Source organism: Perca flavescens, chromosome 6 (genome assembly GCF_004354835.1).
Source record: "Perca flavescens isolate YP-PL-M2 chromosome 6, PFLA_1.0, whole genome shotgun sequence".
In the NCBI taxonomy this organism is placed as follows: Eukaryota; Metazoa; Chordata; class Actinopteri; order Perciformes; family Percidae; genus Perca; species Perca flavescens.
Window position 1 is genome coordinate 32,957,996 of NC_041336.1, and position 26,890 is coordinate 32,984,885.

The following is a 26,890-nucleotide window of genomic DNA, read 5'->3' on the forward strand; positions in this document are numbered from 1 at the left end:
AATGAAAATGAATACTCCACTCATATTTCTGTTTACATGTAGTCGTGCAAAACAGGATTTTTTCAAAGTTTTCCAGCGGTGGAGGACTTGTTGGAGCGTGTGAACTCAGCCTCCCTCTTTCATTCCTTCAGCCAGCTTCTAGAAAAAGGTCGGCTCATATCCCAAAACCTGTTGATAGCCGAGTCTTTGATAATGTCTAAAAGTAGCCGTGTTTCTCCTTATCGGGTCTGCAGCCCTGCAAACTGTCAGCCGGTTGATTTGTGAACAGTAACCATAGCAACGCAGAGCTAACCATAAGCCCTAAACAGACAAGAGGCAGTAAACTGCAGAACAATACCAGATTATCACGTCTTAATCAGAAAATGCTACAGTCGGGGAAAAAAATGCCTTATTCTGAATAGCCAAACGGAATATGCCGTTTACATGAACTTGTCATATTCAGAATAATAGTGGAATATTAGTGTGCATGTAAACATACTCAGTGTGACAGAACACAGCCAGCAGACCTCAAACACTCCTCACGGTTGTCTGAGCTTATGTGGAAAAAGTGCAGTCGTTCAAGGCTGCAATATTTAATAAAATTGTAATATTCTAGTGTCTTAATAGTATGCTGTGCTGAACATCCACACATTATCTTGTGTCTCAGTCCACCTGACTGATGAGACTGTATGTAAAGCCTTAACACGCTGTTTCTGTCAGGTTTTCCTTTTTATTACCATTTTTTCAGTGGGGAACGAGGGACTAATATGACCTGCATTTATTGACAACAAATTTTTATATTCTGTTATTGCATTCAGCAGTGCCGTATGATGTACATAATGTATGGAAAGCTCTCCGAGGCACGTTTGGGGTCCTATAAATGAAAGTAAAGATAAAGCCCGATAAAGTCAGACTTTTGCCTTATTTACTTGGGAAATACTTTCACCTCCCACGTCCACAATGAGGCCAAAACAGGATAGGGACAACTGAACACTCGGCCTCCATATGCCTCTCTCTATTTATTCTGACGATGTTTAACGTCGTCAGAATAAATAGAGAAATGCATATGGAGGCAGAGGGTGCAACACGTTTTTTTTCTACTTCCAGAGATCAGCAGCTTACACAAGCCCTCAGTGTGTGTTACTTTTCTAAATCATAGGCTGGGAACAACTAAAATAAATCCAGTGGCCCAGTTTCAATAAGAACCCATTTGAATCTGTAACCAATGTGAAGAAAAAGTGTATTCTGGTAAAATTAACTGTGATCTGAACGACAACTAAGAAATTATGGTTTTATTTAAAGAAGGAGAAAAAAAAAAAAAAAAAGAGTGAACACCTATACAATCTCGGTACATCTCCTGATTGGACCGACCCAAAATAAGAGTCGTGCTCTCTCACAAAGTTGTTTTCTGTCCCCTGGGGAGCACAACCCAGTCTCTTACTATCGGAGGCCCAGTTTCTTCTTCTCTTTCTGCTTCTTGCGGACCACTTCCATGTTGCGGTCCTTCCACATGCTCTTCCTCAGTTTGATGGGACGACTGCCCACGTACTTCCCTGGATAAAACACAGAGTGAGAGGCAGACACACGGAGGCAGCGCTTATACGCCAGTTTTAAAGTCAGAAATAGGAATGCGAGGACAAAGGATGGATGGAAGATTCCGGGGCCATCAATCACCAACTCAATAGAGAGGTGAAGTCCCTCCCCTTTCCGGTGGACTACCATGGAACCTCATAAAAAAAACGTGTCTGGTAGTGAACTGAGAGAGACCAATCATGTTAAGATCCCGTTTGAATTGAGCCATGAATTACACATATGATTTGTAGTGAAGAAAGAGTCAGTTTGTCGTAGTACCACTAAGTTTTGTGTGAAACCGCCCAGTGAACTACATCTCACGTCTCACAATATTAGCTAGCTCAGCTCTAGTCTATATCAACGAGGGTTCATATAGGGGATTGTTCAGGTGCCACCGAAAATTCCACCGGATTTCACTCATTTAGGCCACAGGTCCGTCCCCTTCCTCTGTCTTTGCGTTGGCGTTCTAACCTCCGGTGGATTTCTGAGGACTATGGGTAACTGCTCCTCCGATTTCTGCAGGGTAAATCCAGACAGCTAGCTAGACTATCTGTCCATTTAAAGAAATGTCAATAAACCAGAGCACGTTTTTCTCACCTCCAGGAATGCTGTGTGGACTAGCAAGACCTTCCTCTGAAGCGCGGTGGAGGAAGGTCTGGAAATGATGATTCACAGTTGCTATATAGTGTTTTGACCTCGACAACCAAACAGCATTTTACCGCAAACTTGCGACTAGTTAACTTTCTAAAGCGGACACAATCGCTTGTTTGCTAAGAGTCAGGTCGGTGATCGTGAACGTGTGATTGTGTAAAAGGTGTTCACGACAACTTGTGAATTTCGCCAGCAGTCTTCTCTCCTTGATGGAGACAGACGCTGTGTGCAGGGTGGGCTCGATGGGGTTTTAAGCCTCCAATGTCGCGAAAAACACCAAACACCACACGGTGGGAGGAGCTGTGTGTCTGTGTGTGTGTCACAAGTGATAGAGGAGAGTAGGGAAATGAAATGCTGCTGAATGAATGTGTTTTAAATAGCGTTTACATACCGCCACACATTAATCTATGTGTGGGAAACACTGACCTTAGCTCTGTTCCCCAACACATGTACCGTTTATCTTACCACAGTTTTATCAGCCGGGAAGAGAAAGAAGGTGCGAGTAATGTTACATCCTGGTACCCAACACACAGACAACGTAGCTTCAGAGAGACGCTGGCGGGAGTAGTCTTTCTAATGAGCCATTTACAGTGTGACCCTTCCAAAGTTCTTCACTTGCCAAATTATCTTTTGAATTGACAAACACCATGTGTGTAATTCATGGCTCAATTCAAATGGCATAAGATCATTATTTGGCGCTCTCCGTATATCTTCTGAAATAAGGTCACATGGTGGACACAGGAAAGGGGCGGGTCTTCCTCTCTGTAGGTCTACATCGGAGTGTAAAAGGGAGGAAAGTGCTGAAAAAAGGTTGGGACTGACCGTTCATCTCCCTCATGGCTCGGACGTAGTCGTTGGGATCTTTAAAGCTGACGAAGCCGTAGCCTTTGGTCTTTCCCGTGCGTTTGTCTCTCACCACCTGAGGACAACAAATCCATCCGTACACACAGCTGTTAAACCAGGGGGACAAGACGCAAGGCGTCCACCCCCTCTAGTCAGTGAGCAAAGTCCACTTGCTGAGGAAGACCGGGAGATGGGGCTGAAAGCTCAGGGGGAAAAAAGCTATAAAGAAGAGCCTGTGTTCAGATTTTTAATCGTTTATAATTTGGAAGGTTTTGGGTTATTTTGATTCCATAACATGTCTTCTTTCAGACTAGTGGAAAGAAAACATTTATTTAACTTCACTATTTGTGTCTGTAGATTTCTCCTAAATTCACCAAAAGTTAGCATTAGATAACACCTCATTTGCATATTTAAACAGAACAAATAACTATCTTAAACGTCAGTAACCAACTTGGGATATTCCATGCAGATATCTTGTTTGTTAAATTATTTGTTTCCCTATTCACCTGCAGAGTCTCTACTGAAGTGATAGCAGCTGAATCGATGTTTTTGTCAGTTTCTAAGACAAACGGTTCTGAACCGGTCTTAGGTGCACACCCCCAAGTTAAGCATTATCCAAACAGTCGAGTCAGTTTTATTTATACAGCCCAATATCACAGATCTGCCTCAGGGGCTTTACAACCTGTTCAGATCAGGAAACACTCCCCAAACACACACTTTAACTAGGAAAACATGTTAGAATGGTTGGGGAAAGCAGAGGAGCCCCCTGCTGGCCGGACAGAGCAGAGCAACTTCTTAAGGCCGAGACACATCAGGCCGATTATCGGCCGTTAGACAGTCTGGTGAGGTCAGTGACTCAAATCTGTTCGGTGTGTCCCGTGCCGTCGTCCGTCAGGGGGGCTGTCTGTGTTCATTTTGGCCGACCTGACATGTTCGGTGAAAATCTTCTAAACTGACCTTTGTTGAGCTGAGATGAAGACAGATTCAGCAACTGCACGGCCTATTTCTCGCTTAAAATGTTTTCAGAAACACGTTTCAGTGAACTATTTTAGTACAATATGAGATCGTATTCTCGGGCGCCAAAACCAACCCATGTGACCTGTTCGTCCAATCAGCTGCCGGTTTTCATTTCTTGGGCGACAATACAGATTAGCGCCGCCTGCTGTTACGGAGGCGTATTACGTCTCGTCTCGTCTTTTTGATGTGTCCCGAGCCAGTTTTTTGGACCTCGGGGACAACGGCTATATGTGTCTACACCAATAGACTCATAATAGGACCCTATTTTAAAGATCAGCTGCGTTTAGGGCAAATCCACTTCTGCTAGTTTAACGAAAAAAAAAAAAAAGGGTCCATGCGCCGGGCGCATGGTTCAAAAGGGTTGTACTTAGTGTCTTCATTAATTCAGAGGTGTGTTTTGGGCGTAACATGCAATAAACCAATCAGAGATCATCTCCCATTCCCTTTAAAAGCCAGGCGCGTTTGGAGCTTGGAGCATTGCTATTATGATGGCGGATTTGCACCAAAAATATGTTTTATTTTTTATCTTCTGCATGTGTGTGTGCTGCTGGGCGTCCCTGTGTGTGTAACAACCATAGTGTGTGCGCTCTGTGCACGAGCCTAAGCGCATTTTACTAATGCACTGTTATAATAACAATGAAATTATTGACTTTAGACCAGGTTTTTGTTGGTCAATGGCGCGTGATCACTTCCCGCTGCCTCAAGATAGCATTACGCCCAGAATGCACCTGAACACACCTCCCTGTAAGACCAGCACGCCCATGGGCGCAGGTGCATTTGCTATTTAAACAACGTGGGTGCTGGACGGTCTTGAAATAGCAAAGACACTTGTCGGGCTTTGTGTCGGGCGGGTGCAAGAACGGGCTGAGACGATATGCTTTTGTCCTGATTCGATGCTTTCCCGATACATGGGTGCCGATTGGATTTGTGTTGTGATTTTCATTCATTGCGATTCTAGAAGTATTGGGATTTTCTTTTCCTTCTTTAACAAAAACAGAAGTTGAATAATACACTTCTAGAGACAATATATTATGAGACATTTCAAAAAACTGATAGTTTTCTAAGAAGAATTTAGGTCAATCATTGGTTAAAAAAAAAAAAAAAAAATAAATAGGGAAAAGAATCGATTTTAAATATAGTCACATAAACAATTAAGATACATACGATCTTCCCCGACCCCTAGTAAAAGCATCCAGGAGGAGAAAATGATATAAAGACTATATGATAAAGAACCAGGAGGATGTGAATGGTGGAAGCTGAGCCTGTCTGCTGTTGCCTGTGTATACACTGTGCGTCCCGGTGCATTATGTATGCTGGTTTTGAAGCATAACCTCCTGCAATATAACTTTTTTTATTTAGTACTGTAATGGAATTCACCTGAATAATTATCAACTATTGGCCACAAATGATCAGATACAGAAGGTTTAAAGCACACGTATCACTGTCGATGTATAACTCGAGGCCCGTGTGCCGAATCGGGCCCATCACAAATATTTATCGCATATCAATTTAGGTTCACAATACATTTTGACCTGCCTAGTTGTGCGCCAAACCAAAAAGATGGGAAACTGTTTTTCAAACTGCATCTATAAGACTCTCAAATCAGAATTTGGTAGATTTGCCAACTTTGAGACTCAGAAATCCCCCCATGAAGACACAAACTACAACAACCAAGGTTGTTTCTTAAAGTGAGTACAGGAAGTAAACAAGCTTCCCAACCTTGGCTTTGAGGAAAGACGGGTATCTGCTGAAGGCTCTGGCCAGGATGTCATCATTCACCTCGTTACCAAGGTCACCGCAGAATATACGGAAATCATCTGCAACAAGGAGAGAAAACAGGAGCTTCAGCTTCACCCTGCAGCAGGTAATCAATAACAGAAGCATTCAAATCACCAGGGACACTTAAAACACACCCAACTAATGTTTTTTTGTTCCGTTTCCCAATTTAGTGAACATTCAGCAGCAGATTGTCTGGCGATGATAGTATGAAGGAGCAGGAGCTGAACCAAATGACTATCCAACATGTGTGTAGTAAAAGAACTGATCTCAATCGACCAAACATAAAACCTTGGAAACCGTGTAAAACCCAACAGGGACAGAAAACTATCCCATTATGATCTACTTCAGCATAATCCTCCTCTACACGCATTCTTCAGCAGGACCAGTGTTTTAATGTTACCTTTGCTACTGAAATATGGGATGTCAGGGGTCTTAACATCGGTTTTAACAGTCTGTACCTGAATCCCACTCCAACAGGCTGGCGTCCTCCCAGCTGGTCCCTGCTGCAGTGCGGATACACTTCCTCACCTTCTCCGACTTTGATCGCTTTTTGTCCTCTGTAGCACTTTCCACAGGCTAGAGAGAACGAACACACACACACACACACACACACACGAGAAATGATGAGACACTTTACATCACATGTCAAACTCAACGCCTGCGGGCCAAATCCAACCACTCGCAGATTTTGATCTTGTCCGCCTATCAATTTAGGTTCATCATAAATATTGGCCCACCTACTTTATTTTCTGCTTTTTTAACAGTTTGTCACTTTTGCCAACGCTTTTTTTTTTAAAGTGTGGTGCTATTTTGAGCCTGGTTAGTGGTATAAAATAGCGATTTACCATCTGCCCTGAAAGCTAGCGTTAGCAGCTAACCACCGGTTTGCGTTAGCTTGTTTAAAGCTAGAGACTCATTCGATTAGCATGAAAACATGTCCCAGAGAACGGTCAAACTCGTTATTAACCCCTAATTTCATTTTGTACAGCGCTATTTGTGATGCCATGGTGGCAGAAATTTTGCCATGGTGGGCTGTCACTACAAAATCAACATAGAGGAAACACTGTCTACTTTAGTCCCTTATAATGCCCATATTTAATGCTTAAATGCCCATATTTAAGGCTGTCTTTTTTAAACTGCTATAGTTTTTATATTACTATGTGTACATTATTCTCTTATATTGTCCATATTTAATGCTGGTCTCTAGACTTTATCCTTGCACTATTGGACATATTTGCACTATCACCATGACATACACTCTCATACTGAATCACAGGGTCAGTTATATTAGTATTTTTTTCTTTTATTGTCATTCATTCATTTGGATTTGCTTTTTTTAATCATCCTGTTTGTGATGTATGTGAATGTTGTGTGTGATGCCTTAAGCTACTGGGACCTTGATTTTCCCCTTGGGGATCAATTGTCTGTCTGTCTGTAAAATGATGAGAGTTCCCAGCAGAAAGCAGCCTGCTGCGGCTAAACGTACCTCAGTGTGGGGGGGCTCGGGCTCAGGCATGCTGGGTCCAATAACGGCGCTGCTGTCTTCACTCTCCTTCTTGTCCAGCAGACCTGCCGCCATCACCGCCGCTTGCTGCTCAGCAACCCGCGCTGCCAGTTCCTCCTGAGAGCAGAGTGACGTATAACGTGTGAGATCACACGGAGAGACAGACGGGCACATCACAAGCTCTGGTTATGCTTGTAGCAGAGCACCTGGACATTATTTAGTAAGATATCGATCGAAATGCAAGTACCATTCTGGCTTGTCTCTGAGCTCTAAAATCTATCCTTTTATGCCCGGCGGGGGCAGGAGGAGCAGAGTACACGGTCGGCGCTGCCTGGATGATCGACGGTGTCGGTTTGACGGGAGGTGGGGGTCCCTGTCTTGTGGGTGGAGACGACACCATGGAGACCATGTCCCGGACCTGAGAGGGACACAAGAAGGTTAAGACACTAGGTAGGCGATAGGATGACTCATGTGGAAATGAATTAGCAACGTAGTGGAAACAAAGAGAGATTCAGTTTACCCCAGTATTATTGGTGTGTATAAGAACAGTGGCTGGTTATAGGTCTGCTCTATTATAGGAAATAATAATCACGATTAGTTTGGGTCAATATTGAAATCAAGATTGTTTCAAATGACATAGTGGCAAGATGGCAATGCTAATAGGGCACATGTCTTTGGATAAAAAAGTATGCAATGGCGTCTGTTACTTTGTGCTTTTCCAAACTCAACAGATAAGTTACACTATAAAGTGTACTTTAACAAAAGACAATGTCGTTGTTGTCTTCTCTGTTTCTTCGTTGTTAACATTAGTTGGTCATACGTCACTCTGTGCTTATGTTTCAGGTGGTTTAACAGATGTGTGGTGTTACCAAGCGGTGCAGACACCACCATGAAGCACATCTTGCAGATGATATGTTTCCGTTCCATGCCGGATTCCTCAAATCAGAACTTTTTCCGGACAAAAGGAATTTGATCTCCCCCTTTTTGCTCGCCAAACGCGGCTTTTCTCCCTCCACCATCTTCCCTCGCGCACTACAGTCTATGCCCGCGCGCCAGATACCACACAGGAGGGGAGGGGCAGAAGTGCACTTGACATTCAGAACACAAGGCAATATATAAGAGTTTACTTGCAAAATGTAAAATAACAGTTTATCTCAATTATGTTGTTTTTGTGATCATTAGGAGCCAAACTCGAAATCACAATGAAAATTTGTGTTAATTGCACAGCCCTAGCTGACTATATAAAAGCACACAGGCTGATTTGGTGAAAGATCTCCCAGGTACGGTGGTTCAACGGATCCATGGATGAATGGATTAGTTGTTTGGTCTCTAAAATGTGGATCAGTGTTTCCCAAAAAGCCCAAGATGACGTCCTCAAATGTCTTGTTTTGTCCACAACTCAAAAGGTATTCAGTTTCCTGTGACAGAGATTCTGTTGGAGATTAATTACATTTTTTGACATCTACTGGATTACTCTCGGCAGCTCTACCTGGGTGGATGAGTTTGCTTCTTTGAGCTCTGACCTGAGGTGCAGCAGACATGTGCTGGATGGGCTGAGGAGCACCTTGGGGTGCCTGGCCCTGCAGGGAGGGAGGGAGCATCATAGGAGGAGGAGGAGGAGGCCGGGGCAGAGGAGGCGCTATTGGAGGGCCGCGCATCATGGGCATCCTCTGACCAACTGTCAACACAGCGTTAGGATATTAACATACATACGTACATGTGCATATGAGCGCCATTTTTTGTGAGTGAAGGCAGAGAATCAAGCAGGGACGCCACATGAAAGCAAGGTTCATTTCTGAATCATTAGTTACATCACAAACACAAAATGAGGAGCCAGTTTCCATCACAATATTATTTCGATGTGAGACAGATTTATTGATGACCAATTAAGGCTGCACAATATATCCCTTTTTTTCGTCATTGCGACATCAACCGGCGGCGCAATAAACACACCGCGAGAGGCTGTGACATATCACCAAAGACACTTTTTTTTTTGTTAGTTGAAAGAAAATTTCAGGAGAAAACTGCACTTTAAAATGTAACGGTCGTTCTTTTTTTTTTTAGCGCTGCATTTTATATTCAATGTTCAATTTGTTCAATAAAAGAATGTTGGAAATTATTTTCCTTTCATTAGTTTTAAATTCAACAAGCAGTTTGTTGTGTCTTAGGAGAATACTGAAAGCAGCAGAAATGCAGAACTGGTTACACTTTCATATCGGTTTATTTGTAGCCAATAATGTCGCTATGGTTATCATGATATTCAACAACATTATCGCATATTTTCCTCATATTGCGCAGCCCTATGACCAATGACTTAAAATCACTTCTAACATGTTTTGCTGAAATACTGCTCTGGTGGTAACCTTACCGGGTCTCTGCAGGATATGGGGGACAAAGGCTGGTCTCAGCATGGGAGGACGTATTGGAGGGACTGGGACAGACACAAATCACACAGTGAGTGTTAATGAGGCACAGCATGACAGCACAACTCTAAATGTTGGCTGGTCTACACATATATTATTAATATGTCCCGCCTCTGAGACTAAGCAATATAAAATTGATCTTCTTTTTGTTTCTTCTTTGAAAAAACACATGGACTTTAATCTTTTCAACACAAAAATGGATTAATGAGTACAAGAGTATTTTGCACAACTATTAGAAATATACAAATATAATATATAAGAAATACTAGTAGAATAGATATAAGATAGTCAGCTATTAGATAGAGAACTATAACTATTGGTAAATAGAAAAAAAAAAAAAACATACTGTATATTAGGAAAAACTTTTGCATAAGACGTTTGTTCCCATCCCAGCTCTGTTGATAATATTGTGAGTGTATTAAACCTAGGTTGCGTCTGAAATCTCCTCCTCTGCCCTTCATACTCAAGATGTATACTATCCTTCAACAAGCTTTTGTGTAAATAAACAGTAGTGTGGATCTTTTCGGATGCACTAAGCTGTCATTTTCAACGTCGCTTCCTGAGAGCCTCCATGCCGTTGAAGACGCATAACCATGGTAACCCCTGCCGACCTCCGCTCTAGCGGCATCGCCAGATAACGCTTAAATTACTGAAAGAGGTGAATAACTACACCAACAGTTGTTCAAATATGTAGAAATGTAAACTAGAGCGTTATTGACGTTAACAGAGATCCTCGGTTTCTATCTGTTTGGTGTGAATGTTGTTGTTACTACCGCATTGCATTGTGGGATATTTATGCCGACGTACTGTCCAGTATTGCATACTGTAATATTTTACCGGCAATAGTATGCAATTTGCGTACTATTGGTTTCATACTAAGGTTTTGGACATACAGACGCAGCCCTGGTGTTGTGTATCAGTACACCCTTGATTTTCAAACACTATGGACGATGAACAGAGTTCTTTCTTCATAGTATATTACTATATTACTGTGTTAGAGTATGCGTGTGAAAGTTTATGTTCACCTGGTCCTGCGAAGACGGGTGGTGGAGGACCAACAAAACTAGCAGCTCTGGCTTCTAATGTCTGCTGGACCTGGGAGCGAGGAAGAAAGACAGCACAAAGTTAGGGAAACAGAAGACATGGTGAAGACAAAATGAAGACAGGGTATACACAAAGTATAGAAAAAATAATGTCAAGAGGTCTCCTCCATCAGTAGCTCTATTTTAGAGAAGCATGTGCCGGTGGTTCACTCCCTGGCCCTGCTGTCCCATGTCAAAAAGTCTATGCCACGTCGAGTGTCCTTGGGCAAGACTCTGAACCCCGAATTGCTCCCGATGCTGCACCTTCGGCGCGTAAACGTGTGTGAATGTTTATCTGATGTTGTATGACAGCGTGGGAATGGTTCCGTACAATGTGAAAGTGCTTCGAGTAGTCGTTGAGACTAGAAAAGCGCTGTACAAATACAGACCATTTACATTTCAATGAGCAGCACATGAATATCCAGATACTAGAACAGTACCACTACCAACCTGTCTGTAGGTGTTGGTGCCTATAATGGCTCGCGCTGCTGGAACCACCGGGACAGAAAGAGCTACAGGTGCTGCCTCCAGAACAGCTGGGCCGCCTGATGCTGGTACTGGACCGCCAAGAACCTCCTGCTCAAAACTACAGCCGGAGAGGAATAGAGAAAGACTGGAACATTAACGGTTTGATTTAACAGTTGATTCCCTTCTGAGCTGCTTTAACCAAGCCTAGACAATAACAGAACTAATAAAAAACAAAGAGAAAAAAGAAAAGAAAAGCTGAGCATTAAGTCCCTGAGTAGTTGAACACAGAATGGAAGTGTATAGTGAATGCTCTGTCAGGTGGAGTACTTTTATTAAATCTAAAGGCCCAGCTGATGCACACCAACCCTTACTTGGGATTAGTTAAAAACGTAGTTTTTAGTGATCCTTTCCAACAGTTGTTATACTCACAGAGCCATCTCAGCCTCCATCTCTTTAAGCCGCTCCTGTCCGGACTTGAGCGCCATGCTGAGACACAAATATTGATAAGAGGTCAGACAAACTCCGTCTCCATCATCTAGCTACATAACAACAATGGAACCACTGAATACTTGGACACATGGGAGAAAACATCTTCACCGCAAAATGCCCCAATTGTTGTTCATTTTTAACATAACAAAATAGAACGCGAACGTTACATGATAGCTTCCTTAAATGATTTAGAAAAGATTAGCTACGTTTGTTAGCACCGTAAATCACTTTTCTTTGTCTAACGTTACCAATTACTGCACCTTACCTTAATCTACAACGTTGACGCTTTCGATATGAATCGTTACCTCTTGTTGACTAAGCTGACTTAACACGCTGTGCTTTCGACTAAGCTAAGTGGCGTTAGCGTTAGCTAGCACATCAGAAGCTAACTAAGCTAGCCAAGAACCTAGCTAGCTCTAGCTACTGTATCATCCAGCTAACTAACCACTAAAGCTAACGACGCTAATTGCTGCGGAGTTATCGTACTGATGTCTACGTTACTGCTAGTTAACCGGGTTACTTTCTATGGGTAAACATGTTTGAATAGGAAATAATAATGCTCTATCTAGCTGCTGTACGAGCTTGTAACGTTATGCTAGCTGGCTGTTGCTTCTTCTTCTTCTTGAGGTTTATTGGCGGTTGGCAAACACCGATTTGGTGCATTACCGCCAACTGCTGGTGTGCTAGTGTGGATCACAATATCTCATGTGTACAATATTCAAAACAGCTTAACACAGGCCTAATGATAATAATTACAAATAATAACTGAACTCATATATTCCTAATCATATTAATGTGTCTAAAATACTGAAATAGTACTCGATAACTCGATTTCTTGGGTTCTTTTGCAGAATATCTTTGAGATCACACTTTTATCTCTGGGAGGTTTTGAATCATATTTAAAGGCTTGTTTCTTCTCATATTTGTGACAGTAATGTATAAGCTGCTCTGCCCTCAGTATAACATCCACCTGTGTTGTATCTGAACACTGTTCTTGATATGATTCTCTCTTCTCTCCTCTGCTTTCATTTAGAACTCTGTAAAACTAATCAGACTTTGCTCTCTTCCTCCCATTGCTTCTTCTTCTTCTTCTTCTTCTTCTTCAGTCGCTTGTTTAACGGCGGATGCGGACTAACTTAGCGCACTACCGCCACCCTCCAGATAAATTGTGCATGATCATCACTATGGCTTACATCCTTGAAAAACACTGTAGCCTGCAAGCTACAAAAAAAATAAAAATAAAAATAAAAAATAAAAATAAATAAAGAAATAACCCTATATTCTGTCAATGAGTCCAGTGTTCTTTAAAAATTCAAGCATATACTTTATTACTCTATGATCAGAGCCCTTAGACAAAAGATCTCTAAGGATAAAACTTTCTCCACTGCCCTCTATTTTCCTTTTCATAAAAACCCTTTCTCTTTTAAATTTCCTACACATCATAAAGACGTGTTCCACTGTCTCTGGCACATTACAAATCTCGCAATTTCCTGTATTATGTTTTCCTATTAACTGTAATGACCTCCCATTGCTTTTGCCCCCTGTTCCTTTAATCTCTGTTTAATAATGCTCGGAACTTCTGTTTTGCTGAAAGTTTGTTGCCCATATCGCGTGTGTTATTTTTCCTGCATACAATGAACCCCAGCTTAAACATAATCAAGTATAGCAGCCTAGATAATGAGGGTCATTCATGTATTCATATTAGTACAGAACTGCCTCATTCAGTTAAATGGATCAATATTATTTTTTTAGGATTCAAATAAGCTAAACATAGATTCCACAGGGCCTTACACTAAGTCAGTCCTAAAAGCTAACTGGAGATTTCAAAATATGACTTGGTGTATTTCAAACCGAGCCACCCCACTGTACCTGTAGTTAAAAAAATAAAAATAAAATAAAATACATTACAAATAAAATAAAATACATTCAAACATAATGCCCAGTGGATTAGGCCCCCGGTGGGCCACTAAGCTTGGGGGAAACCCTGATATTAGAGCAGAACTGCCTCATTCAGTTAAATGGATTAATTCATTTTTTTTCACAATTGATTTATAATTAACATACTAGTCCACGTGAGCCTGGTCGGACCGATTTGTTTAACGCATATAGACTGTATAAATAAAATATTATCTTACACAGCCTATCGTTGACGTCACTGGTGTGGGCGGGGCCGGAGCTCCAGCTCGGCCTGATCCGGCCTCCGGGGCCCACTGGCACCTTGTTTGTGTCTGCTCTGCACCGCAGCAGGAAGAAGCACCATGCTCCGCGCCGTCATTTCTCATGCCCTTCCCCGACTGAGCCGGCCGCCGGTGTGTCACTACTCTGCGGCCGCTATCCCTGCACCCAGCGGCCAGCCCGAGGTCCACTTTAACAAGGTACAGGCACTGGCAGACATACTGATATTCAAGCACTTTTAGACGTGACTTTGGATATTGGCCAACTGCGCAACAAGTGCGTGTTAATGCAGAGCAGCATGGGAACCGTTTACACAGTGGAAGCGAGGAGGGGTTGATTGGTTAATTGTCACCGATTAGGCCGATTAGTTGAAGTACTGTTCCGATGTTTGCTTCGTGGTGCAGCAGGACACGAGCTGAGCTTCCAGGACCAGACATACACCCTTCATTTCTCTGCAACTAGCCACTTCCTGATACTGTCGGGAGCTGCTGCTGCTGCTGCTGCAAGGAATCCAGATAAACTCCCATTGCGAAATCCTCCTGGAAAGTTTTTTTTTTTTCTCAACTATATTTTCACAAATATGAGATACAAAATCTTTTGAACAATTCGTCATGGTACTTAAAAAAATACATAAATAAACTTAAAGTGCTCATATTATGCTAATTTTCAGGTTCATAATTGTATTTAGAGGTTGTACCAGAATAGGTTTACGTGGTTTAATTTTCCCCCCAAAAAAAAACACAAACCCGTCCTTGGGTAGGATTTCTGTGAAAGGTAGTCAGCTACTGAAGACAAATTACGTGGCAACTTTCCACTGGGTTGGAAAAAATGTAATCTAATTTAAATGCTTTAGGATTACTTTAAAATCAAACATTGAAACAAGTGCACCTTGTACTGAAAGAATGGACTCAGGAACACACATTTGAGTTCCTCAAATATTTGTTTTCCCCTCTAAACATCTCAACACATTTCAATGCAAATAAAAGCCAGCATTTTACATATTCAACATTTACAGTTGCTCAAATCCGATTACCTAAAACACTCCTGGCCCAAACTACAGGTGTGCTGTGTGTATTCTACAACACGTGATGAGCGGTTTCTTTTGTGTAATTTTCAGTTCTCCTCTTGCACTACAAGAGCAAAGTCCTCCGTGTGGCCTGTGATTAGCAACGGCAGCAACTAGGGCTGCCACCTCTTAGTCGATTAGTCGACTAATCGGTTGTTTTGGTCTTAGTCGACTAAGATTTCTTTAGTCGATTAGTCATTTTTTATGCTTATTCATGCTTAATTACTTATTTCCAAGAAACTTCTGAGCACATTTATGGTAAACACAAGATTTTAAGTGGTGCCTTTGCAGGATTAATTGTGGAGAAACTGAGTTTTACAGATGGTTAATTAATTACATTTATATTGTGCTTTTCGAGTCTTAACCACCTCTCAAAGCGCACAGCTCTGTCAATTAAATCAACTAATCGATTAGTCGACAAAATCGTATAAGTGTTAGTCGACTAAGATTTCTTTAGTCGAGGACAGCCCTAGCAGCGACTACAACTTACACAAAAGAAACGGCTTCTCACGTGTTGTAGAATACACACAGTGCACTCGAGAATTTCCTGTATCTCTAAAGGTCATTTTCAGCGTTGTGAGCTACAGTTCTCCTCCCTTTTATTGGGCTGGTGACACAAACCAAAGCACTAAAGGAATGTGAGAAAACGAATTGTTTTTATTTGGGTGAGCTGACCCTTTTAAGGCCATTTGTTGCCTATTTGCAGCATATTTAGTCAGATTTTATCTAAGCTCTCTAACAACACAAGGTTATATAATGATGGCAAAAGGTCTGACTTTATTGAGCCACAGGACAGGTGGGAGATTTCCATGTCACATAAACTGTCAATTCTTATTTAGTTTTGAATGAAATTTCAAAAGCGAGATACATGACAACCTATGCCAGATTGCAGGGAGCCCGGTTCCATTCAGCCCAGATGCCGTCTATCCAGGAGTGGGCTTGTGAGATGGCAAGGGTGGCAGCGTTTGAAAAGATGTCATATAAACGGTTTACCAGATTGGATTTCTATATTAGAAAATGGGGAAAGTAGCTGAACTTTCTGGAGGGCTCCTAATAAGCTTTGTGCTGGGGAGAGATGTCTAAGTTTATTTGGTTTACTTTCTATATTGTTGTTGTGGTTGCTGTGTCATCTTTTCTTGAATTTAGTCTGGGTGGGTGGTGATGACGAAGGGGGGGATATGTTCATTTGTTGCGAATTGTATGAAAATGTTAATCACAAAAAAAAATGATATTCTAAAGTCTTACAAAACCTCTAACTAAAACCTTTCTTGAGCAGTGAGGGAAATGTTGTAATGATCCATTTGACTATTTCAGCTGTTCATCAACAACCAGTGGCAGGATGCAGCGAGCGGGAAAACCTTCCCGACCATCAACCCCGCCACTGGGGAAATCATCAGTCAGGTTGCCGAGGCTGATGGGGTAAACACACTCTCTGATACTTCCATTCATCCATTATGTTCCAGCAGGAATTTACCATTCAACTGAAATTGATCTGAATAAAATAAGAGAATAAAAAAGACACAAGTTGAAAAAAAAAAGGCAATACAATACTGTGAAAGAGTACTAACTACAACTACTAACTTGCATGTGGATTGGAACAAAAACGTGCACACTTATTGCTAGTGACACACTGTTGTGTATCAAATACAGAGTGCCATTTGTACTTGGAAGTCAGATTTCCGAGCACCGAGTTCCGTGCTCAAAATCCAACAGTTGAGAAAGCCGTAGTAACATACAGTTATTAGTACTTCTGTCTTATTTGTGTCTCACTAAACCAGTCGTACACGCAGCGCTGTCATTCCCAGCTCCAGCTTCTGAGTTCGGAGGTCAATGGAACGCACTATTAGACCGCAGCAGTTAGCTAGAAAGCTAATGTCTGCTTCTGTTCTACACGTTCAGAGGCCTGGCCTGGCCTGTTGGATGAGCTCCGCGGAGGGGGGGGAGCGAGAATGTCCCTGCTCTGCCATGCCAGGAAAAGTTTTTTATCTCGCAGCATGAACATTAACATAAATGTTTCAAACTTTGACTGAAAATGCTACTTCCATTTGCAGCTTCAGACCTACAAGGTGGTGTGGTTATTGATATATGAATCAACCAGTGCTGGAAGAAGTAAAAGTAATAATACCACACTAAGAATACTGTAACTAGTAAAAGTCCTGCATTGAAAATGTTCCTTAAGTAAAAGTGTGTAAGTACCATCAGGAAAATATAGTTAAAGTATTAAAGTTAAAGAACTCTCGTCCCATTGTAGAAAGTGTAAAGGATCCAACCAGTTGTGTGTTTAATGGTCTAATCATTTCGGCTGGACTTGTAGGCCATTATATTGTTGGCTAGTTTACTTTAGAATAAAACATCAGATTTGATAAACTCCATGGCCCTCATTTATCATTCTTGCGTAGAAACGGGCGTATATGTTGGCGTAAGATTATGCTTACACTCCTCTCACCGCCTGATTTATGAAGCTGTGCTGTGCGTACCTTTTTGAAATCCAGGTGTACACAATACCTGCCCTTGATAAATGCCGCGGCTGAAAACGATCGTCATTAGAATAACATGCCCCAATATATTCTCGGTTTTGAGGCCTCGCCCCTACAATTCACGACATGGCGAGACGTAATCTGGCTGAGAAGCGGCACTTTTCAGAGGTGGAGATTGAAACCCTGATATCTCCGGTTCATTTGCATTAAAGTGTGTACTATTTGGCAGCCTGAAAACTGGTATTAAAGGCTGTAGAAAGAATGCTGTGTGCATTGTATGCAGTGTTGCCGTGGTAAATCGGACTCCAGCTGAAGTTAGCCTATTTAATTTATACATCGACACATTTTTCTATAGTCCTAATAGTAATATACAGGCTTCTATTGCAATCTCTTAGGCCTGCCTACATATGTAGGTGTACTTATATTTAAATAAACACACGGTAGCAGAGTTTATGCTGTGTCTCCCCCCCATCCCCCCTTGCCTGGACCTTGACAGCAGAGGGGCTGGAAAATCAATCCAAAATAACTTGGTCAATGGCAGAAATAAATCATTCACTTGAAAGATAAACAAAAACCTGAAGAGTAAATAAAAATGTTGTGCATCGTTTCCTGTATTGAATATCATTGCCAAACATAACACTATAGGCTACCTTTTTAAAAGTGAGGAATAATATCCTGTCTCCTTCGTATAGCCCTCAGTTGGTGGCTGTTCTGGACACTGCTCTCTGGGCATCGGGTCATCTGGCTCCATCGCTACATTTATGGCACCGTGTTTTCCTGCGAGATGTTGTACAGAACCCCCTCAGGCTAAAACAATGTTTCATACCGGCGCATAGAGGTCTTCTTTTAGTTTGTCAGTGCGTTTTGTGGTGTTAGGAATTGTTTCAAAACGTGCGTACATGAACACCACCTCCTGAGCTGGCGTAGGATTTGAGCGTGCCGTACGCCAACGTCCATATTGATAAATCTCAAAGTTACCGTGGTTTTGGGTGTACGCTGGAAATTTGGTGTACGCACTTTTGATAAATGAGGGCCCATGTGTTTTGTGTGCAGAAATCTTAATGTGTAAAGTAACTAGTAACTAAAGCTGTAACAGATGAATGTAGTGGAGTAGAAAGTACAATATTTCTCAATGAAATGTAGCGGAGTAGAAGTAGAAAGTACAGTACTCGAGTAAATGTACTTAGTTACATCCCACCGCTGGAATCAACAGAGGAGAAGTGGAATTATACTTGATATAATTGAATGTTTTGACCCTTGGTCATCATTGGAATCCTTTTCCTTAACCTCCAGTATTTGATGACTCAGGAGGATTTCTTTTAAAAGCACCAGCTGACCATGTGAATCATGTCGTGCTGTTATGTTCCAGGCAGATGTAGACAAGGCGGTGAAAGCGGCGCGGGATGCCTTTAGGTTGGGGTCACCGTGGCGACGGATGGACGCCTCTCATCGCGGCCTGCTACTCAACCGATTGGCCGATGCCATTGAGAGGGACTCTGCCTACCTCGCTGTGAGTCATTCTTAAATGTCAAAACATTAAAACATAAATCCAGACAGAAGCCCCACAGACTATCCAGTAGTTACATTTCTACTGTATTAATTTGTCTTTCTCTTGGACATCTCTTTTTAAAAATGTCTTGATTTTTGGCACATCCTTTTTAGAGAACAAATCAGAAAGAAAAGATGGATGAAGAATCTAAACAGCCTTGTATCAAAAACAAAGCTATTTACTCTGTGCTTGAATTGAATGAGAATGCTCACATACGTAGAAATGACTTGAATGAACACTGTGAGCTTTTTGTAAAGTAGACTCTGGGTTTCTGGCACAACCTCACCTACTTCCAAGGTGCATGAAGAGGGGAAAGAAGTCTCCAGCAACATTACAATATTCAGAACACGTGCATTGTTTTGGCTTGTGACCCCAATGAAGGCAGCAAGCTGAAACTATAGTTGTTTTTTATACCACAAGTGAAACCTGCAGAAACCCTGAACATTGTCTCTTCTGCTGCTGCTTTTTTATTAACAGCATTCTATGATATTTGGAACACATCATATCACATACTATTGCACAGCTTTAATTGGTTCACTGTTGTAGGAAGCATGTCAAATTGATATTGTGTTGTTTGCTCAGGAACTGGAGACCCTTGACAATGGGAAGCCGTACGCTATTTCCTACATGGTGGATCTGCCCAACGTCGTGAAATGTTTCAGGTAACGGCACACACCGCACAGGTTTTGAAAGGCATTTTAAAGCTTTATCGTTTTTAAAGCGTTATACCTTAGCAGCTACCTCTGTTTTCAATGACTGGTAGAACAGAAAATAATACTCAGGATGTGCTCAGTTAAATTTAACAAAGCTTTAGTAAACGATATTGCAAGCAGAATACAATTTATGCATCGTGACAAACAGTTACCCATGCGTAAGGATCAGACCCCCTTTAAGACATGTTCTGTTTCGTCCTAACTCCAACAGTCTGTCCGGGAATCTGGTCCCGTCCTATTCCCTGCACTCTCTCTTTATTCTCTCTAGGTTCCTCCTTTTGTCATGGTGTCATCAGTTGGTCATAGCTCGGACGTTCTGTCCCCCGTGAAGATGGCGAAATATGCGCAAGCCCTGGACTCACTCCTGTTCTCACTCCTGTTCTCTCCTCCTCTCCTGGCCTCAAGATTGTCACTATTAGATATTATACTGGGTGCATTCGGGCCAAAATGTTTATCAGGAGCAATTTGCTCCTTCTGCAACGGTCTTATCTTACACATGCCAAACAAGAGGAGAGAGCGAGGCCATTCCCAGGCGTTAAAGACATTCTATTCTTGACAGAATTTCAAAATGTTTCTCTTGTTGCTGCACAGAGATCTCCTTTGTGTGCAATAAGTTAAGCCAGCTAACTATACCTAACTAATGGAGGATGACCTATGACCTGCAGATTCTACTAAAGTCATACGTCATATTCCTGTTTTAGCAGCAACCTTTAAAAAATATACATAACATGTTCTTATATAACATTCTGGTTAGTCAACATAGTGAGGAAATTACTAATGAAATATTAAAATATCAAAATACTCTGTAGTGAATATTTTTAATGCAGTGTAAAGCTGTCCGATCTCGCAATATTAACGGAAATGAAAAATAATTTGTGTATCCGCCCTTTTAGTCTGATCGGCTCCAAAAACGTAATGGGTTCCTCCTCGGCCAACGCTGCACCGTTCCACCAAAGTTCATGAAAATCAGGCCAGAAGTTTTTCTGTAATCCTGCTGACAGACAGACAAACCAAATAAAAAAACATGAACCACTTGGTGGTGCCTTGTTGTAAGCCCATGTCCCAACCCACTGTGTTTAGGTACTACGCAGGCTGGGCTGACAAATGGGAGGGAAAGACCATCCCCATCGATGGAGACTATTTCTGCTACACCCGACACGAACCCATCGGAGTCTGTGGACAGATCATACCGGTGAGTGGGGGCGGGGGGGGAGCAGGGGGCAGGGAGAGAAAGATCAAAATAAACTGATAAATGAGAATAAATATGAAAGAAGGGGAGTGGAAATGCATATTGACTGACTGACGAGCTGGAGGCAGACAGAGAAGCTCTTAATACCCCTTAATCGATCCATCGCAAAGCTGTAGTCAGGTTTAGATGCATATCAAATCTGTGTATATAAGCTTAGTCACAATGAAATGGAGTGCTGCTCTGTGTGTGGAAAGTGTGTAGGCTTAGATCCAAGTGCACAAGGGTTCAAAGACAATGAGGCGCTCAGGAGGACACAGTTTAAAAAGCCCTTATTATATTTCTTGGCTAAATCCATTAAAACAAGGCAACGCGTTTTGCTTTATTGTAAGCTGTGGATATAGTTTAATGTTTATATCCCCTTTTCTTAAATCTTTGGCTCATGTCTTGAGCATTTCTTTCAAGATGTTCTTCTGAATCACAGATGCGTTTAGGTCTCTGAAACAGACCGAAGGGCATGTTATTTATTAACCGAGGAGGATGAAAACTGGCTGCTCAGTTGGATTTCTAAACATTGTAGTATGTAAATCACCATTACGATCTTTAAATCAAGACAATTCATTTCAGTGAAAGGAAAAATTGAAACTAAGCTTCAGGTTGCTGCGTTGCCTTGTGTTAATGATTTGAGCCAAGAAATATAAGCGAGGCTTTTTAAACTTAACCCTCCCTAGTGTCTCACTGTCCTTGAACCCATGTACGGATATAAGCTTGTTAGGTAAATCCCGTCTTCCACACACTTCTGCTGTAGCTGTAAACACCGCAATTACCCACATTCTGTGTTATTCAACTGATAGAACAGGAGTGCACACAGAGCTCAGACGGAGAAGAGGGTGTGTGTGTGTGTGTGTGTGTGTGTGTGTGTGTGTGTGTGTGTGTGTGTGTGTGTGTGTGTGTGTGTGTGTGTGTGTGTGTGTGTGTGTGTGTGTGTGTGTGTGTGTGTGTGTGTGTGTGTGTGTGTGTGTGTGTGTGTGTGTGTGTGTGTGTGTGTGTGTGTGTGTGTGTGTGTGTGTGTGTGTGTGTGTGTGTGTGTTGTGGGAAACCAATTTGAAGCCTTTAGGTTTGACTGATGTTTTGTCCTTCTGCATGCTGTCTCCTCTCTCTCTTCCACTAAAGAATCAAAGCCAGCCATTGCTATCAGAACTTTTGCGGTTCTTTCAAGTTACTGTCTACTTTGAATGTCCCAGGATTCAGCGTTAAACCAGCGCAGGGGGGCTGCGTTGTTGAAAGTGGAGAAGCAGATTAGTGTGTTTTTAAAGGCTTATCAGATGCCAAAACGGCTCATTATACTCAGACAGCGTTTTACAAGTCTGAAAAGCAAATGTTTGATCGTATTATTGTTATGATTGCGAGGAAACCCGTAGAAATATGGGGTTCACGTTACAAAGTAATCTCCCAGGAATGTTAGCTCACATGTGTTTGACCAGCACATGCCCTAAACATGTTCTTTGTAAATCTTTACAATCGTTCCCTGAAAGAACCGAGCAGGCCTGCCTTGTTGCACCGTCTTATCACTCCTTCAAAACGTTTGGTTACAGTGTAACCTTGGTTCTCCGAGTGAAGAGACTATCTCTCCAGGCCAAGGCTGCTCGGATACCATTCCAATCAGTGTAAATCGGTGAACCCATGCACCCCTGGGCCTTTTATTTTATTTAGCATGGTGTGATATCCACCTCAACTGCCCTCAGTGGGTCAGTCCCCCAGTACATCCGGAATATGTATCTCTGTGGAGAGATAGTCATAGTCTCGATACGGTAGAGAACTTGCCATTTTCAGCGTGTAACGTTAGCTTGCTAGCTCAGTGGTTCTTGTCGTGAACGCCGGCTTATCCTGGCAACATACTTCAGTTGATCCAGACTAGGGCTGCTCGATTATGGCCAAAAAATATTTACGATATATACGATGATTTAACACTCACTTTGGAAAAATGTTTCATTTGTGGAACTTAAAGAACAGTGAAACAGTTAAACAAATTAACAGTGAAAACACTTTGAACTGTGAAATGTTCCATACTTTTCCCGTTTGACTATTTTTTTTTTTTCATTCAGAATACAAGACAAAATAAGTGTTTACTTGCAAAACAAATATTGCAAAAAAAAGAGTGTTTTTGTGATCATTAGGAGCCAAAATCGTAATTGCGATTCAAGTTTTGATTAATTGGCTGTGCAATTAATAATCCTAATCCAGACTACAGCAAAACAGGAAAGGCATACTTGAATCTGTCTGTCACTCACTTTGCTTATCAGGAGATGCATTGAAACCTCATCTTTAGTATTATGGGGTTAAGTGTCAGCAGTTACTCAGTAGAAGTGAAGTGTGATTGATGTGAACATACCTTTCCCCCACCCCCCCTTGCAGTGGAACTTCCCTCTGCTGATGCAGGCGTGGAAACTTGGCCCGGCCCTGGCGACCGGTAACACTGTGGTGATGAAAGTCGCAGAGCAGACGCCGCTCACAGCACTCTACGTAGCCAGCCTGATTAAAGAGGTACTTTGTTTGTTTCCTTTTTTTTTTTTTTTTTTTTTTTTTTCTCCAGTTATTGTGACTTTAACTACCATCCAAGCAATACACAGGAAGATTAAGACCTTTTTTCTTTTTCACAAATATATTATTTACGCCTAACCGCTGAGTGGGTAAAATCAGTTGGATCAAAGCAACACATTCTTTCCTCGTTCAACCTCTAGTTTTGGTAGGCTTGTGTTGAAGATTGCACTAGTCTGCCGTGTGTCCACAACATTAGAAATGTCTGATGGGAAAAGTTATAGAATCATGCAATCCGTCTCCTTTTCAGGAGATGAACTGCAACGGTTAGCCTCGGTATTATGGGCATAAATAACGCGGTTAACTGTCAGAAAGTTACTTTCCGTCCTTCAGGAGAAGAACTGTCAGTCGGTTTCCTCTGACTGGTCTATCAGAACATGTTAAACTATGAAAAAGATGTTTTTATATTTGCTTTTTATTTCTGAAGAACCTATAGGGTGTTTGATTGAGGCATCATTCTCTCTGAGGTTATTACAGAGCTCTTTATCCTCCTCCAGTGACGGAATGTAACGAAGTACATTTACTCAAGTACTGTCCTTAAGTCCAAATGTTGAGGTACTTTTACTTGAGTCTTTTCTTTTCATGGCACTTTCTACTTCTACTTTGCTACATTTCACAGAGAAATATTGTACTTTTTACTCCACTACATTCATCGGTTACAGCTTTAGTTACTGGTTACTTTACACATTAAGATTTCTGCACACAAAACACATGTAGTTTACAAAATCTGATGTTTATTATAAATAAAACTGGCCGACAATATAATGGTTTACTACTAGTTTAATAGAAGATCGAACACTTAGTTGATGGACGAACTGTTAGGATCATTTCCAGTTTCTAAAATGTGAGGATTTTTCTGCATTGAGTACTTTAATTTTAGTACTTTAAGTACATTTTCCTGATGATACTTACATACTTTTAATTACATTTTCAATGCAGGACTTTTTGTAACAGTATTTTTACAGTATACCACTGGTGACTCTTCAGTCCCCACACTGTAAAACATGTTCTACAAGCAAGATGTTGTGTAGTCTAGAGCAATGTGTTATTACCAAATCCAAACACCTGCTAATGGGCTCAGCAAAAACGACTCTAAGATTTCTTCCAGAGCAAAAAAACAATAGGCCACTACGAACAAATCTGACCTTACAACTACTTAAACAGACCTGATCCAAGCAATGAAGCTTCACAAGTTCTATGTAAAGGTTCTTTAATCTATTTTATCTAGTCTTTTAATTGCCTGTACAACTTCAGAGTTGAGCAGTTTTGCAGAGAAGAAGGGAGACGATTGGTCCAGATATAAGAAAATCTAAAGAACGCAGAAAGAGCTCACACAGACGTTACTTGTTTTTTTTTTCTCAAGCTTGTGATGACTTGTGTTTCCAGGTGGGTTTTCCTGAAGGTGTTGTGAATATCTTGCCAGGCATGGGACCATCAGCTGGCGCTGCCATTACTAACCACATGGATGTTGACAAGTTGGCCTTCACTGGATCCACAGAGGTGGGGCAATTCTCTGTTATATTTGTATATTATATTTGTATTGTCTGTATATTTTATATAAAAATAACATGCTGTCTATAACAAAACTAATTCAAAAGCCATGAGGTATATTTATGACCACGTGGGAGCAAAAAGACAGTTATCCCCGATCAAAGGGGATTTATCATGAATAGGAACTCTTAGAGTGCTCATATTATGCTTTTTGACTTTCCCCCTTTCCTTTATTGTGTTATATATCTTTTTTTTGCACATTATAGGTTTACAAAGTGAAAAAGCCCAAAGTCCACCTCAAAGGGACTTACCATCTCCAACAGAAAACACTGTTCCCAAACTGCTCCAGCCTTTACTTCAGAGACAAACGCGCGTCACTTTGTAACACACGTTATAATGCTCGCCTAGCTGCTAGCGTGGCACACGCTCATACTCTGCTTCTGACTGGCTAGCAGTACTTACTGTGCATGTGCAACTCCCAACAAAGATGGAACAGAAGTGAGATGCCTCACTCTGTAGCTAAAACAGAGAGCTCAACACACAGGGTGAAAAGGGGAGCGGCAGCAATGTGCAGTACAACAAATATATGGTGTTTTCTGAAAATTAAACCACATAAACCTATTCTGGTACAACCTCTAAATACAATTATGGACCTGAAAATGTGCATAATATGATCACTTTAAGATACTAAACATCATGTGGCATGTGAGAGAGCATTTTATAAGATTTTGGTTTTGTTAGATCATTTTTGCAGTGGAATAGGTTGCTGTATACAGCAGCTGTCATCACCGATGGGCTCATATCATATCAAGTTGCACCTTGATAACAAGATGGGGAGACTCACTCTGACCCAGCTAAATTGGTGCTGCAGCTGTCGGATAGGAATTTTCCTGGAGTACATATCAGCCCTGTCAGACCTGAGGTGATGCATGCGATGACCTATGATCACCAGCATTTGTCGCAAGTCAGCCAACGTGGTTGTGTTGGTCACTCTGGCACGAACACCACGCTCAAGCTGATCCCACAAGTGTTCAATGGGGTTGAGGTCAAGACCGCTGGTTGAAGAATGGGATGCCTTCCCAGTGAGTGACCATCATGAGGAGGAGGTTCCAGGCTGTTGTGGCTGTGTATGGTTCTTCCACACGCTACTGAGGCTCCGGCTTGTGAAATTAATAAATTGTCAAATTTTTCATGGGCGCAACCCACATACTCAGCACTGCTGCTCACAGTGAAACTGAAGCTCTGATTGCACAGGCTGTGCCCCAAAATACAACAAACCAAGTTCCAGCCAATCACCGACAAGATGGTTGGGGGGAGGTTAGTACACATGCACATAATGGGGTTGGGCAGTGAGCACTAACCCTCCACCTCCTCCCCCCGCGAAGGTCAAAGCCGGCCACTTTCACACCTCATCGATATTAAACTATGCCACCTTTTCTAACATTTAACAGACTTGTGGAAATTTAAAAAAGAGCAGATTTCAGTCTGTCAAATTGAACATTGAAAAAAATCTGACCATAACATCCAGACAATTCGTATCCTGTAGTCTGTGCTTTTAGTGTCTCTCATTGAGAATTTATTTCAGGACAAATCACATTTAATGAACATGTACAGCAGTACATGTAAAAGTGCCAGATTGTAGCCCAAAGGCTAATTTCCATCTGTAGTCCATTCCATCTGTAGTTTATTTTTGTAATCTGTAGTAGTTTTTCTAACTTTTGTATTTGAAGCTAATGTGTCCCCATCTCTCTTCTTCCCTGTCTGTGTCCATCAGGTGGGTCATCTCATCCAGCAGGCTTCAGGCAAAAGCAACCTAAAGAAAGTCACT

The 26,890-nt window shown here is 41.7% G+C and overlaps 2 protein-coding genes across 2 annotated transcripts in view; one reads left to right on the forward strand and one right to left on the reverse strand.

Moving 5' to 3' along the window:
* Positions 1 to 726: 726 nt before the first annotated feature.
* rbm42 (RNA binding motif protein 42) lies at positions 727 to 12,476 on the reverse strand. The gene is made up of 12 exons (XM_028580046.1): positions 12,073 to 12,476; positions 11,748 to 11,804; positions 11,301 to 11,436; positions 10,794 to 10,863; positions 9,714 to 9,776; positions 8,869 to 9,023; positions 7,593 to 7,763; positions 7,328 to 7,462; positions 6,300 to 6,417; positions 5,782 to 5,879; positions 3,025 to 3,121; positions 727 to 1,532 (listed from the first exon to the last, which is right to left on the reverse strand). Exons 2-12 carry the CDS (start codon positions 11,801 to 11,803, stop codon positions 1,420 to 1,422), a joined length of 1,212 nt encoding a protein of 403 aa, XP_028435847.1. The 5' UTR covers position 11,804; positions 12,073 to 12,476; the 3' UTR covers positions 727 to 1,419.
* Positions 12,477 to 13,974: 1,498 nt separating this feature from the next.
* Positions 13,975 to 26,890, forward strand: part of LOC114556981 (aldehyde dehydrogenase, mitochondrial) — a 17,665-nt gene continuing 4,749 nt past the window's right edge. Inside the window, exons 1-8 of the mRNA XM_028580168.1 lie at positions 13,975 to 14,182; positions 16,363 to 16,467; positions 18,895 to 19,035; positions 19,657 to 19,736; positions 20,868 to 20,979; positions 23,389 to 23,517; positions 24,958 to 25,071; positions 26,837 to 26,890. The exon at positions 26,837 to 26,890 is cut by the window's right edge and continues 49 nt beyond it. Coding sequence (XP_028435969.1) covers positions 14,066 to 14,182; positions 16,363 to 16,467; positions 18,895 to 19,035; positions 19,657 to 19,736; positions 20,868 to 20,979; positions 23,389 to 23,517; positions 24,958 to 25,071; positions 26,837 to 26,890 — 852 coding nt within the window. The 5' untranslated portion in view covers positions 13,975 to 14,065. The remainder of the gene's footprint in view (positions 14,183 to 16,362; positions 16,468 to 18,894; positions 19,036 to 19,656; positions 19,737 to 20,867; positions 20,980 to 23,388; positions 23,518 to 24,957; positions 25,072 to 26,836) is intronic.